Below are 14,946 nucleotides of genomic sequence, written 5' to 3' on the forward strand. Positions count from 1 at the left end.
ACCACTGCTAGTGATAACTGATCATTCTTTCCTATGCAGGTTTCCTGCCAGCTAACGGTCATTATGCCAGACTTTTTATGGTAAAATTTCTCCACAATTTTCTACCTCTGTGTAATGTCTGTAGCAAATTCTTGATCCCAAGGCACACTTACTGGTCCCACAATATTACCTGTGAACATTTAAAGATCCTGCCCAGCCACTAAGCAGGAGAGGCTTACCTGCTAATCCAGAAGCTCCAGGAAGGTACAGGGAGATATAGTCCCAGGAGAACAGCAAATAAACAGACTTTTAGGTAATGTCATCAAGCCTGGACTGTCTGTTAGGGACTGAATCATGCCCCCCCCAAAAAAATTCATATTTTAAAATTCTATCTCCTAGCAGTTGGTAGTACAGCTGTATTTGGACACAAGATCTTAAAAAAAAAAAAAAGCTACCTAAGTTAAAGTGAACTTTGAAGGGTGAGCCCTAATGCAATATGACTGCTCTTCCTAGAAGAGGCGATTAGGACATAGATTCCCATATAGCAAAGACCATGTAGTGACACAGAGAGGAGACAGCCATCTGGAATCCAAGGAGAAAGGTCCTCAGAAGAAACCAACCCTGCTGATGCCTTGACCTTGCAATTCTAACCTCTAAAATTAGGAGAAAATAATTTCTGTTGATTAAGCCACCCACTCTGTGACACTTTGTTATGACAGTCCTAGTGAAATACTGTAAGGTCACAAAAGGCTGAGAAAGAACAGCCATTCAAAGACAAATGAGAGTCGAGTGTAAATAAGAAAATGATTACAGATTTCACAGCCAAAAGCAAGATTCGGAATTCAATGAAACTGGAGGAAACAAGGGCATGTGGTCAGGATGTGTACAGAGCATTGAGACAGGTGACAAAGGTAAACCACTTTATTATTTGTTTATTTAGTGCAGTAAATGTCTTTACAATGTATATGTCTTTCCACTATCTTATGATGAAAGGACTTTTACGTGACATTGTTCCTGGATAATTTGAAAAAATAATATGTTCCCCCAATTTGAAAGGCTTTCTTCATTTCTTATATCTCATTTCATTATAAATTTATAATGTTGAACATATCCTCGAATCTCTCAACTTAGTGCTCATATTTATTCTGAAAATAAACTCATGGTTGATGAACTATTCTGAAAAAGACCCCCACTGAAAATAACTTTTATGGCTTTCCTAAACCATGGGTAAAATGAAGCATAGATCAAGGGGTTTATGGCTGAGTTATAATACGCACACCAACAGCAAATCTCATAAATATAGGCAGGCGTTATGAAGCCCATGTAAGCATCAATTAATGTATCAATTGTATACGGCAACCATGAAATCATAAATGCCATGACTGTAATACCCAGGGTTTTGGCTGCTTTTCTCTCTCGCTTGGCCACTCTGGCTTTGTAACTCTCAGATTCTGCTCTGCGGCCAGTATGTTCAATTTTTATAGCTTGTTGTTTAGCTACAAGAAAGATCTTACTGTAAAGAGTTATCATGACGAGGGTAGGTATGAAGAATAACAGAAAATCTATCAAAACCCAGTCTTGATTTACAACAATCTGACAACCACCTACACAGTTGAGAGCACTTACGAATTCCTCCACCCCATCGTCACTGACTCCTGTGTAGAACACAGCACCGCTGTAGACAAGCAGCAGGACCCAGGAGATGCTGATGCATAGCCCTGACACAGACGCCGTGAACTTGGTGGGATAGACCAGAGGGTCGGTGACAGCCACGTACCTGTCGATGGAGATGAAGCACAGGTGGAAGAGGGAAGAGTAGCAAAACGCTGCATCACAGCAGCTGTGAAGGGCACAAAAAGTGGCTCCAAAGTACCAGCAGCTCTCCACGGACCTGACCATGCTGAAGGGCATCACAGTCACTCCCACCAGAAAGTCAGTGCAGGCCAGAGAGGCGATGAGGAAATTGGCTGGAGAATGCAGCTGCTTGAAGTGAAGAACTGAAGTCATGACCAAGACGTTTCCAAATACGGCCAATAAAGACCCAAAGCCAAGCACTAGGTACAGGATCACGCGCGATCTAGATGAGTAGGGAGTTTTAAGACAAGATCTAGTCACATTCTCGAAGCAAAGCTGCACAACATCAGCTTGGGAAAGATTGCTGCTGGTCATGGTGCTGCACTTTGATGCTTGCTGTGTTGCTGCCCTTCAGAAAAATGGGTTTCCATTCTGAAACTTCAAAAAGTCAAGCAAAATGGCATACTTGAGTCCTACTTTTAAAAACTGCCTCCCAGTACATCCATTTCCCCTTTTATCATGAGGAGAGATGAAAAGAGTTTTTAAAACTCAGAAATGTATCTTTCTGGGTTTATACAATTATTTCCATAGCCATGACTGAATTTGATAGATCGTTAACTCTAAGCAAATCTCCTATGACTTTGCATCAGCCCAGAAATCACCTTATCTGAGTAATTCAAGAAATTTAATTTAAATACCTGGCCCCTTACACCTCTGGATTTCTTCTTTCTAAAGGATAATCACAAATCATAACTACACACTTGAAAGGGCACTTCTTCAAAGACTTCTACCTTCACTTTATCTCAGAAGCTAACACCTAGATGCTTTAGGAAGCCAGCCAATAAACGGTGCCCATTATAAATTCTTCACAAGCATTCCCTATAGTGTAAGGTGTGACTCCTAAAAGGGACTTACTTCTGATAATGATAATTCAAAAGTTCTTCTACACAATATTTTTCTCTGAGCTCTGTTACTTTGTAGAAACACTTAGAATTTTCACAACCAAGAGATTGCTTAAGTTCCCCTGTCCTGAACTAGTCTCATTCAGTATTTGACGGTAATATTACCTCTTCCCCACTTACAAGACTGGCTGCCTAATTTTCAGGGTCCAGGGAAAAATAAAGTTGTGGAGATCTTAGTTCAAAAATGGAAAAAATGGCCCTTGAGTATCAAGCTTTGTCCTTTCTCTGTAGTCTCTCTCCATCTGCAGTGGTGTTTGAGTTTGCTATGGGATGCCTTACTCCCTTGGGCATGGAGATATTAGCAGGGGAACTGGAGACCTTGCCCTGTGACTCAGTGGCCCACGCACTGCCAGCCTCTGCCTCCCTCCAATCACTGAAACAATATTCCATGTTGAGATGGGGCTGAGGAAGCTAAGCCAGGCTCTGCCCATCTCCTCTGCCTCCCCCTCACACAAAGGCAGATAGGCAATCCCCTGGGATCACAGCCTCCACATTGGGACCCACTCAGACTTGAACTGGAGGTGAGTGAGAGACTTGGACCTGCTGAGTCCATGGCTTATGCTGTAGCCCTACAGCTGTGGGATGATGGCTGCCAGGCTTGTGCCAAGACTGCTGAGTGTGCACCTGACTTCAACCCTCCCTGACTCACATCCAGTGCTTGGACAGAGTGGGGAAGGATGGCAGTGTAGCAGGTCAGGGTGAGAAGGGGATGCTGGACTGAACCCAAATTGCCAATGTGTGGGGGGTAGGCCAGCTGAGACCCCATCACAGGGAGAATGTGAATTCATGTAAGACAGTCCCAGGTCATGTGATTCCAGGTTCCAAGCCTCCTGATCACGCTCCATGTCCCTTCACAATTCACACACAAAACACAAATTCAAAGATAGAATTACTTAGAATTCCACAACTACAACTACAGGCATCAAGGCCCAATAGCAGGATTCTTTGCCTCTGGACTAGTCCCAAGCCCATGGGAGGCCCTGCTTAGTTCACTTCAGAGGTTAGGTTATCTCTTCGCAACAGCAAGAAAATGATGAAGCAAAGAAACTCAAGTGGAGGCAACTGTAACACTGCCTGATGGGTGAGTGTGGGAGCTGAGGGCCATCCATTCCAACAGTACCAGCCTTTCCTGATGCACGGTTTTGCCCTTGCAATAGTAACAGAAATTCAGAGAATTAGAGAGGCAGATTAAACACTAAAAGCCCCATTAAAGCATTTCAGGTCTGAGGGAACTAGCCACCTTTGATGCTTTAAAGCAAATAGGAAGTGATCCTACAAACTAAATAAGAAGTGATAAAAATTACAATATATTCAGCATTTGAAAACAGAAGTATAATCTATCATTTAAGATAAAGATATTGAATATACCCTGAAATAAAAGTAGAACAGATATTAAAGATATGCCCTGAAGACAATTATTCAGTTAACCAGCTACCAAATTCATGACAGTGCTGTCATTTCCCCTCTTTCCTTTCTCAAACCTAACTTGATTTCACCCCACCCTGTATTCAGTAACCTTGCCTCACTTTTTTCTGAAAATATGACATTCACAATTTAAAGACTGAAAGGATGTAGAAGTTTAGGGTTGCATAACAGAAAAAAAGTCAAAGATGATTCCCAGGTTTCTAGCTTGCCAACGAGGAAGATACAGTTTTTAAAGAAAGAGAGTACACTGGGGGTGGTGGGAGGGAGATGATGAGTTAAGATTGGTTGGAGGGACATAAAACTGTAGTTCTTCAATGAGTAGTTAAGCCGATACTTTTTTTTTTTTTTTGTCTTTGCCATTTTTTGGGCTGCTCCCACAGCATGTGGAGGTTCCCAGGCTAGGGGTCAAATCAGAGCTGTAGCCGCCGGCCTACATCAGAGCCACAGCAACGTGGGATCCGAGCCGTGTCTGCAACCTACACCACAGCTCAAGGCAATGCCGGATCCTTAACCCACTGAGCAAGGCCAGGGATCGAACCCGAAACCTCATGGTTCCTAGTCGGATTTGTTAACCATTGAGCCACGACAGGAACTCCAAGCCGATACATTTTTAATTCAGGAAAGAAATTGTGCCAGATATAATCATTTGGGATTCCTTAGTCTAATGACATTTTTGAGGCCGTAGGAGTAAATGTGATTGACAGGTACACACGTGCCATAATGCCTAGGATATATCAGACACTCAATAAGTATTTGTTGACTGGTTTAGAAGGTATACAGTGAAAATAGAAGGAACTGGAGATGCACCAACTCCAAAGTTGTACCTGCAAGGAAATAGTAGACAGAAATATAGATGGAAACAGGAAAAAGTGGTCCCACAGTCCCCCAAGGAATGAAAGAGGTTTACGAATGAGAGTGTACCAATAGTGTCATAGGTTGATGATGGGTGAGGTTAAATAAAAACTGAGAACCCTTTTTCAGCATTCACAACCAGATCGCCGAAGAGCATGATTCCATCTCTTCTGTTGGAGATAGAATCCAGATCGCAGTGGATTGAGAATGAATGGGAATGTGTAGGAAAGCCAAGGAAACCATGGGCAATGACTGGGGTTTTTTTTGTTTGTGTTTTGTTTTTTTTTTTCTTTTAAGGGGCACACCAGAACTGCATCTGCAACAAACACTACAGCTCTCGGCAATACCGGATCCTTAACCCACTGGGCCAGGCCAGGGGTCAAACCTACATCCTCATGGATACTAGTCATGTTCCCTACCACTGAGCCACAACGACAGGAACTCCCATGATTGGTATTTTAATGTTAACTGTAAAGAGGAAAAGAGACATCTATTGGCTTTCAAGAGACACAGATTCAAAAATGCTGCTACTTATTTTTATCTTGATGTGGTTTATTTGTTTTTTTATTTGGGGATGCTAAAGAAAAGCTAATGAAGACTATGAGACCACAGAATGAGGTCTGATTGGAAAAGCTTTACTGAGAAGCAGGGAAGCAAAAAAAACAGAAATCTAGGCTCTGGGAGATTAGGGTCAAGGGAGTAGACATAGGTGAGTTTTCTTAAAGCCAAAGGGCTATGAACTGCCCTATACTAGGAAAGCAAATTCTCTGAGTGCTACTAATTGGCTAATGGTGTCTGGGTTTGCTTTGGGATCTAGTCCATAACTCTATTTCCTGCTACAAATCATGACAAAAAATAAGTCAGTACACAAGCAAAGAAGTTCGTTCTCATGAAAATTTCAGTGAGAAAACAGGCTTGTTGATTGTGGAAGTACAGAGAAACTACCTGTAACCTCCTGATATGATGAAGAGGGGAAACCTTTAAATCATGATGGAATGTATAGACACTTCCATAACTAGAACCTGTTGTTTCCTTCTGGGAAATAATTTCTTAGCACCTTGATTTGAGTCTCTGCTCCCAATACTTTTCACTTCATATCCATGGTAACATAGTGCTATAAACTGAAGGTTTGTGTCCCCTTGAAATTCATATGTAGAAACCTCATCTCCAATGTGATGGTATTTGGAGGTAGGCCTCTAGGAGTCATGAGGATGAAGCCCACATGGATGAGATTGGTGCTCTTATGAAAGAAGCCCCAGAAAGAACAAATTCTCATCAGACCTGAATCTGCCAGCATCTTGATCTTGGACTTCCCAGCCTCCAGAATTGTGGGAAATAAATTTCTGTGGTTTATAAGCCAACAAATCAATGGAAGGTTTTTTTTTTTTTAATAGCAGCCTGAGCTAAGACACATGTGTACTTCACAATAGAGTAGACTGGAGGTGATTTGGGATGTCAACACAGAGGCTCAATGAAAATGATATCTTTGCTTTATATTAATAATTATTACAATAGATCAAGATGGCCTTAGTGGTCTCCTTAGCTTGACTAAATTTTAAGTAGTCTTCTTCCTGACTCTAGGTCCCCAATCTCCCTTTTCTTAGATCATTTACCTCAGAAAGCTTATAAGTTCTTTCTCTGTTCCTTTGAGATATGAATCTTTTTTTTTTTGGCTGAATTCACAACATTTGGAAGTTCCTGGGCCAGGGATTGAACTATGACCTATGCCACAACTTCCAGAACACCAGATCCCAGATTTTTTTTTTTTTTCTTTTTAGGGCCAAACCCATGTGGAGGTTCCCAGGCTAGGGGTCAAATCGAGTTGTAGCTGCTAGCCACAGCCATAGCCACAACAGCTCAGGATCCGAGCCGCATCTGTGAACTATACCATATCTCACCGCAATGCCAGATCCTTAACCTACTAAGTGAGGCGAGGGATCGAACTCGCATCCTCATGGATTCTAGTCAGATTCATTAACTGCTGAGCCATGAAGGGAACTCCAATATCAGATCCTTTTAACTCACTGCACCAGGCTGGGGATCCAACCATCACCTTAGCAGCAACCCCAGCTGCAGAGAAAAATGCAGGATCCTCAACCTGCTGTGCCACAGCAGGAGCTTCCGCTGATATAGATCTTTTACATATAAATCTTTTAAAAAGCCTCTTGCCAGTTTTACATCCCAGGACTGTCTTTCTCAAGTACCTGAGAGCCATCCCTTTGAAATGTAATCATCATGGAAGACAGCATCCTATCTCCCATTTAATACTTAGGGAAGTAGGTACCAATATTTATCCAGCAGACTCAGGCCAGTATATGGTGCAAACAAAAAATGGATAGGCGTTTCACTACAGACTTGCCAGCATTGACCTTGGATGAGAATGGAGCAGAACTCTTCTCCATAAGAGGTTCTTGAATTTCAACTGATTGATACTAATTGAGGGACACCAGTAAGTTATCCCAACTGAATAATTTTCTCTTCTTAAACTTGTTATTGGCATTTTATCATTTTTATGAATTACTTCTCTGTGAATGCTCCCTAAAATTTCTCAAGTGCCTTCATCCATACCAACTCAACAGGGAAAACCCTCTGAGAATGGGATGTTTTATTGTTAATGCTTCCGTTCATCCAATAGTTATTGTTTAGCTGCTCATATAAAGGAGATGGAGTTCCTAGCAGATGGTAGGGAGTAAAGACAGGGCAGGTGAGAGACTCTAAGAGGATTTTGCCTACCTCATAAATTTAACAAAGATGAGTCATAACAGAAACCTTATATGTTATCTTTAGAATAGTCTATACTGCTTAGCTTTGTATCGTCCTTAGAAACAGATGAAATATTGCCCTTTGACATTAGACACAATTGAGTACTTTTCTTTATAACGTGTGTGTGTGTGTGTGTGTGTGTGTGTGTGTGTGTTTGAACAGAATAAAATATAAATGTCAGCTGCTATGTAATACCTGGGAGTGCAGTCTCTGCCTTTTCATTTCTGAGAAATGCTGTTGGTTTTTCTGAACTAATTATAAAATAATCTGGTTTTTTCCAACACTGTGTACAATAGCCAAGTGCCCTTTTGCTTAAAAGGCTTAATGTATGACTTCAGAGAATCAATCTTATAAAGGCATATTCTGAAACTGTCTCAAATAAAACAGCCTAATAATAAAATTCTTTCTACTGAGATCATTTATAAAATAAGAAACACAAAATACTGATGTGATAGGGGTGTGTTTACTAGCTATTTGATATCCAAAATCTACAGATTTATTTTAAATCATGCTAATTTTACACAAGACCTCAGGGAGACTGATCTATTATCATTTTCATTTTATAGGTAAGCAACAAAGATACACAATGGGTAAGTGACTTAACCAAGGTTAAAACTAGGAAATGGGATTCAAATCTGGGCAGCCTGGCTTTAGTCTCTCTGGACCCTGCTATTATATGTAGGTCTTACAGATGAAAGAAAGTGCACGTTTCCAAAAACAACTAGACATTTGCAATTCTCACAGTAAACCTCGGAGATTTCACCTTATATATTCCCAACTGTAGGTAAGGAGATTCGGTATCATCAAAGTTTATGTGTATTAGCCTTTTTCTCACTAAATATAATTTTTTTAAATGACTGGGTTGTACAAACCCTATCAATAGCCTAAAGCTGGATTTTTCCTAATCATTGATAACTAAAAGCTTTCTACTTTGGGAAACCAAATTTTAAAGGAGGAGGTAGATTTTTAATGTAAAAGAATATTTAATAGACAATTATTTGATGGTTGAAAATAAAGAGTTAATCATTTGCTTAAAAATATTTTGGGGGCGCTTCACTGTCATAGGTATTGTAATAATGTGGAAAAATAGTCACCAGCCAGTAAAAAGTACATAACAATTCAGTGTCATTAGTAAACATCAAATTACTTGATATGTAATAAGTATAAGAATACATCCATCTAAAGGCTGAAAATATCTACACATTATCGCTAATACACTGTAATAAACTTACTTTTAAAATATAGTAATCAATAAATCTCATGTGTGTCAAAGGACAATTGCCCTTTAAGGCCCACTTTCAATTAATTTGATTTTTAAGGTAATATTACAAGTGGATTTCTGTTTTTAGCAAATGCAGGGAGTTCCTGTCATGGTGCATGGGAAATGAATCTGACTAGCATTCATGAGGACTTGGGTTCAATCCCTGGCTTCGCTCAGTGGGTCAGGGATCCGGCATTGCCATGAGCTGTGGTGTAGGTCATAATCGAGGCTTGGATCTGGCACTGCTGTGGCTGTGGTGTAGGCCAGCAGCTGTAGCTCTGATTCAAACCCTAGCCTGGGAACTTCCATATGCCAAGGGTGTGGGCCTAAAAAGCAAAACAAATGAACAAACCAAAAACCCCAAAGAAGCAAAAAACACAAATTCAAATGTAATACTCAGCGATAACAAACCCAACTAGTATCCATGAGGACTCAGGTTCGATCCCTGGCCTTGCTCAGTGGGTTAAGGATCCAGTGTTGCTGTGAGCTGTGGTGTAGGTCACAGATGCAGCTTGGATCCTGAATCGCTGGGGCTGTGGTGTGGGCTGGCAGGTATAGCTCCAATTTGACCCCTAGCCTTAGAATATCCACGTGACACGGGTGCAGCCCTAAAAAGACAAAAAAAAAAAAAAAATTCATTATTTAAGACTGATGTTTAAGTAGATAGTAATATGTCAAAAATGAAGAGTGAAAATATGTCAAGAGCATTATAGCTGAAGAAAAATAAAAGTAGCATCTTAAAGTTTGTAAACATATGGGGAATATGTGAAATTCAGGTAAGCATCAATTATGACATCAGTAATAAATGAAGAAACGCTGTTACAGCAATGTCCAGTGATATTGGTAGCTCTCCAGGAGGACCTGGGTATTAACAATGGTCTAATTCTGTCTTCATAATTTGTCAGTGATGTATTATTCACAGCAATGCCACTAAATGATAAATTTGCTCTAATCCTAACCAAAACTGGCAAATGACAGCAATTGCTTTTTACCTTTCTATATCTGAACACTTCTTTTCCATACTTTTAAAAAATATGCAACATATTTTTTAAAGTAGTAGTTGTACTTTTAGTATCAACTGATGAAAAAAATACATGTTGAAGTTCCCTGGTGGTTCAGCAGTTGAGGATCTGGCCTGATTGCTGCTGTGGTTCAGGTCACTGCTGTGACATGGGTTCCATCCCTGTTCTGGGAACTTCTGCATGTCCAGAGCATGGCCAAAAAAAAGAAAAAATACATGTTGGACAAGAGCAATTATGAATTCAGTAATGCTTTTAATTAAATGTTTCATTGATAAAAATAAATAAAAATTAATAAGAAGAAAAAGGGAAAAGACAAATGCCACATGATATCACTTATATCTGTAATATAATATATGGCACCAATGAACCTTTCCACAGAAAAGAAAATCATGGACTTGGAGAATAGATTGTGGTTGCCAAGGGGGAAGGGGAGGGGGGAGGGGAATGGATTGGGAATTTGGGGTAATAGATGCAAACTATTGCCTTCAGAATGGATAAGCAATGAGATCCCGCTGTATAGCACTGAGCGCTATATCTAGTCACTTATGATGGAGCATGACAATGTGAGAAAAAAAGAATGTATACATGTATGTGTGACTGGGTCACATTGCTGTCTGGTAGAAAATTGACAGAACACTGTAAACCAGCTATAATGGAAAAAATAAAAATCATTATAAAATTAAAAAGAAAATAAATAAATAAATATTTCTAATAATAGTACATATATGTAAGAGACATAGTATTCATAAAGTCTACAACCCAGGGCACGAATGGATTAATTACATCTTTGCATTAGTGGCCTACTTCCATCTTCAGTGTGTCTTGTTCCAAATATACCCATGGCTCAGCAGCAATTTAGTGTGCATCTAGCTAAGGAGTTGACTGATCCTTTTCTAAATAAGTGAGACTTAAAAGAAAAGAGTGGTGCCGTAACCATCACTTAGACAATTTGCAGGGAATAGCCAAGTGGTATGCTTTTTTTAATCAAAAGCCTTCTTTTATGAAGCACTTCTAGGAGAGTAGAAAAATAAACAGGAAAGTGCATTCAAAGTGTATTCTCCACTTGTGGATGTGAATAAGAGCTGAAAAACACCACTGGTCAGTATTTATTTCCGCAACCAGTTCGTCTAAAGAGTACACACTACACAGTGGAGGTGAACAGAAATAGGACATATATAAAGTCTCCCCGATGGTTTTCCTTATTATTTACGAGTGTTAGTGTCGTTTACACTTGCAATTAGGGAAGGAACACACACATTTCTTTGAAGACAACATTACTGACTCACCGTCAAAGGGACACACGTTTTTTGCTCTTCTTAGGGAGTGACCTTAACTCCAGTAGAAAGGTGGCCGGAGACCCATTCCGTACACTTTGGTCTGAACCCCACAGGTATTCTGCTGCAAAGGCTTCCATGTGTCTTTCATCCTCTTTTATCTTTACACTTTTTTCCTCCTAAATATCGTCAGCTCCATTTGAAAAGTATTAATGCGAAATGGCTTAATCTTGGGTGAAATATTTCCAAACTGGTTCATTTATAAAACATATAGCACATAATGTTTATGGAACTCTATTTACTTACTTTTTTTCATTTCATAAAACAAGTTTATTATAGAATAGTCTGTGAAAACCAGCAACCTAAACAAAGATTTAAGACTGTGATTCAAAGACTTAAAAGGCCAATCACCCTATTAGTTTTTTTCAAATTTTTACTCTATCTTAAACACTCAAGATATATTTTCAATTAAAATGAATTAAAATTCATGTGATTAAGAAATGTTATCAGATGAGAAAACAAGCTCTTCCTAGAGTATATACCAGTTTGGGTACTTGCTATTTTGAAAAATAATCCTTGGTTATATTAGGGTCATTCAGCCTTCTATTTCCAACGCCAAATACAGTGTCTGATACATAAAATGAACACGAAAGTGAAAAAAATGTTAATGTGAAATAGCTTTTTAGTAAAATTCTTATTTTACTTTAAATTGGTAAAAGCAAAAAGCAGTAAGAAACCATCTTCTTGTCCACAGGCTTATTTGACGGTAATAAATTTTGTTTTCCAAAAGAAAAATGCAGTGAAATCATAGAATCTCTGTATACATTCTGTGTGAACACAGTGTCCATAAAATGGAGAGGAAGCATTGTCAGATTTGGAAAACACAAGAGCTTTAGTGTTTTTAATCTTTAATTCACTGGGAGGTTTCACATTGCAGCTTTTACTAAAGTCCTTTTAGATTAACCAAAGTTTCAAAAATTTATGATCTTAAATTAACTTCTCAAACAAAATATATTTTAAGGAAGATTTTTGTCCCCAAAGAATTTAACTGCAAGATAGGCAGAAGATCCCCCCCATATATTTTAGACAACTGAACACTGATACTATACAAAAGATCTACAAACCCAAATTATTTGAAGAAACAATGAGAAGTTTCAGAGACAAAGGTGGAGAATCATAAAAGCATAAAAGAATATCAAATGAGGAGTAATCAGTAAATCTTACTCATCTCTTGGTAAATTATAAAAAAAAAGCCAAAATACATGAAAATAACAAATGCTTTAGAACTACTATTGAACATAATATTCCTCCTAGATGGCAAATGATTACACTTGCCTCTCTAGATTCAAGTGTTTAATTTTGCACTTGACCTTAATTCCATGTAAAAGTCCCTGCAGTAATCTCGTCAATCTACGTCTGCTTCCTCAGAAAATAAATTAATTGTTGATGAATTACTTTTTAAGACTTTGCCGCTCACAATAAGTTTTATTGCTTTCCAAAACCAAGGATAAAAGAAAGCATATATCAAGGGGTTCATCGCTGAATTATAATAAACACACCACACTAAAATCTCATAAACATAAGCAGGAGTTATAAAATTCATATAAGCGTCAATCACAGCATCAATGATGTATGGGAGCCAAGAGACCAGAAAAGCTGCCACGGCAATACCCAGTGTTTTAGCAGCTTTTCTCTCTCTCTTCGCCACTCTTTCCTTGTAACTTTCGGAGGAGGACTGAGCTTGGCTGGCTGTACTTTCTATCTTCCTGGCCTGATATTTAGCCACCAAAAATATCTTACCATATAGAAACACCATGGCAACCGTGGGTATAAAGAACAGAAGAAAACAAAGGAGAACCCAACTTTGATTCAATGGTGCCTGACAGCCTCCTACACACGTGAGAGCAACGACTAGCTCCTCAATCCCTTCCTCGTTGGCTCCCGTGTAAAAGATAGAAAAACTGTAAGTGACAGAGAAGAACCAGGAGAGAACAATGCATATTCCTGAAACCGAGATAGTAAATTTGGTTGGGTAGGTCAGAGGATCAGTAACAGCAACATACCTATCAATAGAGATGCAGCATAAATGAAATAAAGAAGCAAAACAGAAGGAAGTATCGAAACATGTATGAAATTTACAGTAACGCTCCCCAAAGTACCAGCAGCTCTCCACAGACCTCACTGTGCTGAAGGGCATCACTGTCACTCCAACCAAGAAGTCCGCACAGGCCAGGGATGCGATCAGGAAGTTCGTGGGTGTGTGCAGCTGTTTGAAGTGAAGAATAGAGATAATGACCAGTAAGTTTCCGAACACCGCCAGCACGGCGCCCAGACCGAGGACTGTGTACAGAATTGCCCGGGGACCCGGTGAGTAAGGGGTTTTAATGCAGGAGCCATTCACATTCTCGTAGCAGAACTCCACAGCTTCAGCTTGGGAGAAATTATCCACCATTTTTGTTTTCCAAATTACTTTAAAAGTTCTCAAATTCCCTCTTTTCAGCAATTTAAAGCAACGAGGAGCTGGCAATTTCAAAAGCTTCTGGAAGAGAAACAAAATCTTTAGTTAAAATAAAAGATAGTAACTCTTCTCCCATTGGGGTGGGGGGTGGAGGGGAGCTATTTACTATAAGCTCTTGGTCTTTCCAAAAAGTATTTCCCAAGCTTTTAACATAGAGTGGGAACTTGTGGCAGAAAGTTATTGAAATTGTAGTCATGTTTAGTATAAATAAAGGGCTGGCAATATACTTAGTCCAATGATATATTTTATAGAATGTAATTAGCCGATCGCTAGAAAACCCTTTTTGTGATACTTTACCTTTTGAAATCTCACCTGTAACCACCTCTGTTAAGAAATAATTAGGCTATCAAAGGCTGAGTTTTATTTACTAAGTTATCTCCCCTGAGTAGTCACTTCAGTGGTAATGACAAATGGTACTTCATTTTTTTCAAGACGGAAGAAATAAATTACATCTCCTTCAAATTATAGCCTCGAAGGTCCCTATAGTATAGACTATTAAGACTGAGGAAACACTCTCAGTATCTTGCTAAACCTATTTGGGGAATATATATCTTCTATTGTTTGTATTTTCAGAGTTTGTGGGTTTTTTGTTTGTTTGTTTTTTGTATTCCTTCGTGGTTTGGATAGCTTGAGATGATTTGGAGAACTATTGTTACCAAATTGACACTAATATATAATCAGTGTGTAAGTATTTTCCTGGTGAGTAGCCAGTTTTAGATGTCTGAAATCAGCAAGATTTACTAAAATAAGCAATAGCTCATCTGCATCTCTCTTTCCTATCCTTAAAAAACAGTATACACACTACTATACATAAACTAGTAATAAGAACCTACTGTTTAGCACAGGGAAATTTATTCAATAGCGTGTAATAATCTATACACAGAATCTGAAAAGGAATGGATATATATATACGAATATGATTTACTTTGCTGTACATGTGAAATTAACACAGATTTGTGGGTCAACTATATTCTAACATAATTTTTTTTTAGGTAAATGGATATAGTTTTGGAGTTCCCTGGTGGCCTACCAGTTAAGGATTTGGTGTGATCACTGCTGTGGCTCAAGTTGCATCCCTGGCTCAGGAGCTACTAGG

General features: G+C 39.1%; 2 protein-coding genes across 2 annotated transcripts; both read right to left on the minus strand.

The window, feature by feature from the left end:
• LOC100153216 (trace amine-associated receptor 8a-like) lies at positions 1,113-2,148 on the minus strand. Its single transcript, XM_013988172.2, has one exon. The coding sequence runs from the start codon at positions 2,146-2,148 to the stop codon at positions 1,120-1,122; it is 1,029 nt and encodes a 342-aa protein (XP_013843626.2). The 3' UTR covers positions 1,113-1,119.
• On the minus strand, positions 12,738-13,784 carry LOC100152013 (trace amine-associated receptor 9). The gene has a single exon (XM_001925050.1). The coding sequence runs from the start codon at positions 13,782-13,784 to the stop codon at positions 12,738-12,740; it is 1,047 nt and encodes a 348-aa protein (XP_001925085.1).

This window comes from Sus scrofa, chromosome 1, assembly GCF_000003025.6.
Source record: "Sus scrofa isolate TJ Tabasco breed Duroc chromosome 1, Sscrofa11.1, whole genome shotgun sequence".
NCBI classification, from domain to species: domain Eukaryota; kingdom Metazoa; phylum Chordata; class Mammalia; order Artiodactyla; family Suidae; genus Sus; species Sus scrofa.

What these genes read in the sequence shown, in the direction of transcription:
- LOC100153216 (XM_013988172.2), bottom strand. Translation starts at nt 2,148, where the DNA reads ATGACCAGCAGCAATCTTTCCCAAGCTGATGTTGTGCAGCTTTGCTTC.
- LOC100152013 (XM_001925050.1), bottom strand. Translation starts at nt 13,784, where the DNA reads ATGGTGGATAATTTCTCCCAAGCTGAAGCTGTGGAGTTCTGCTACGAG.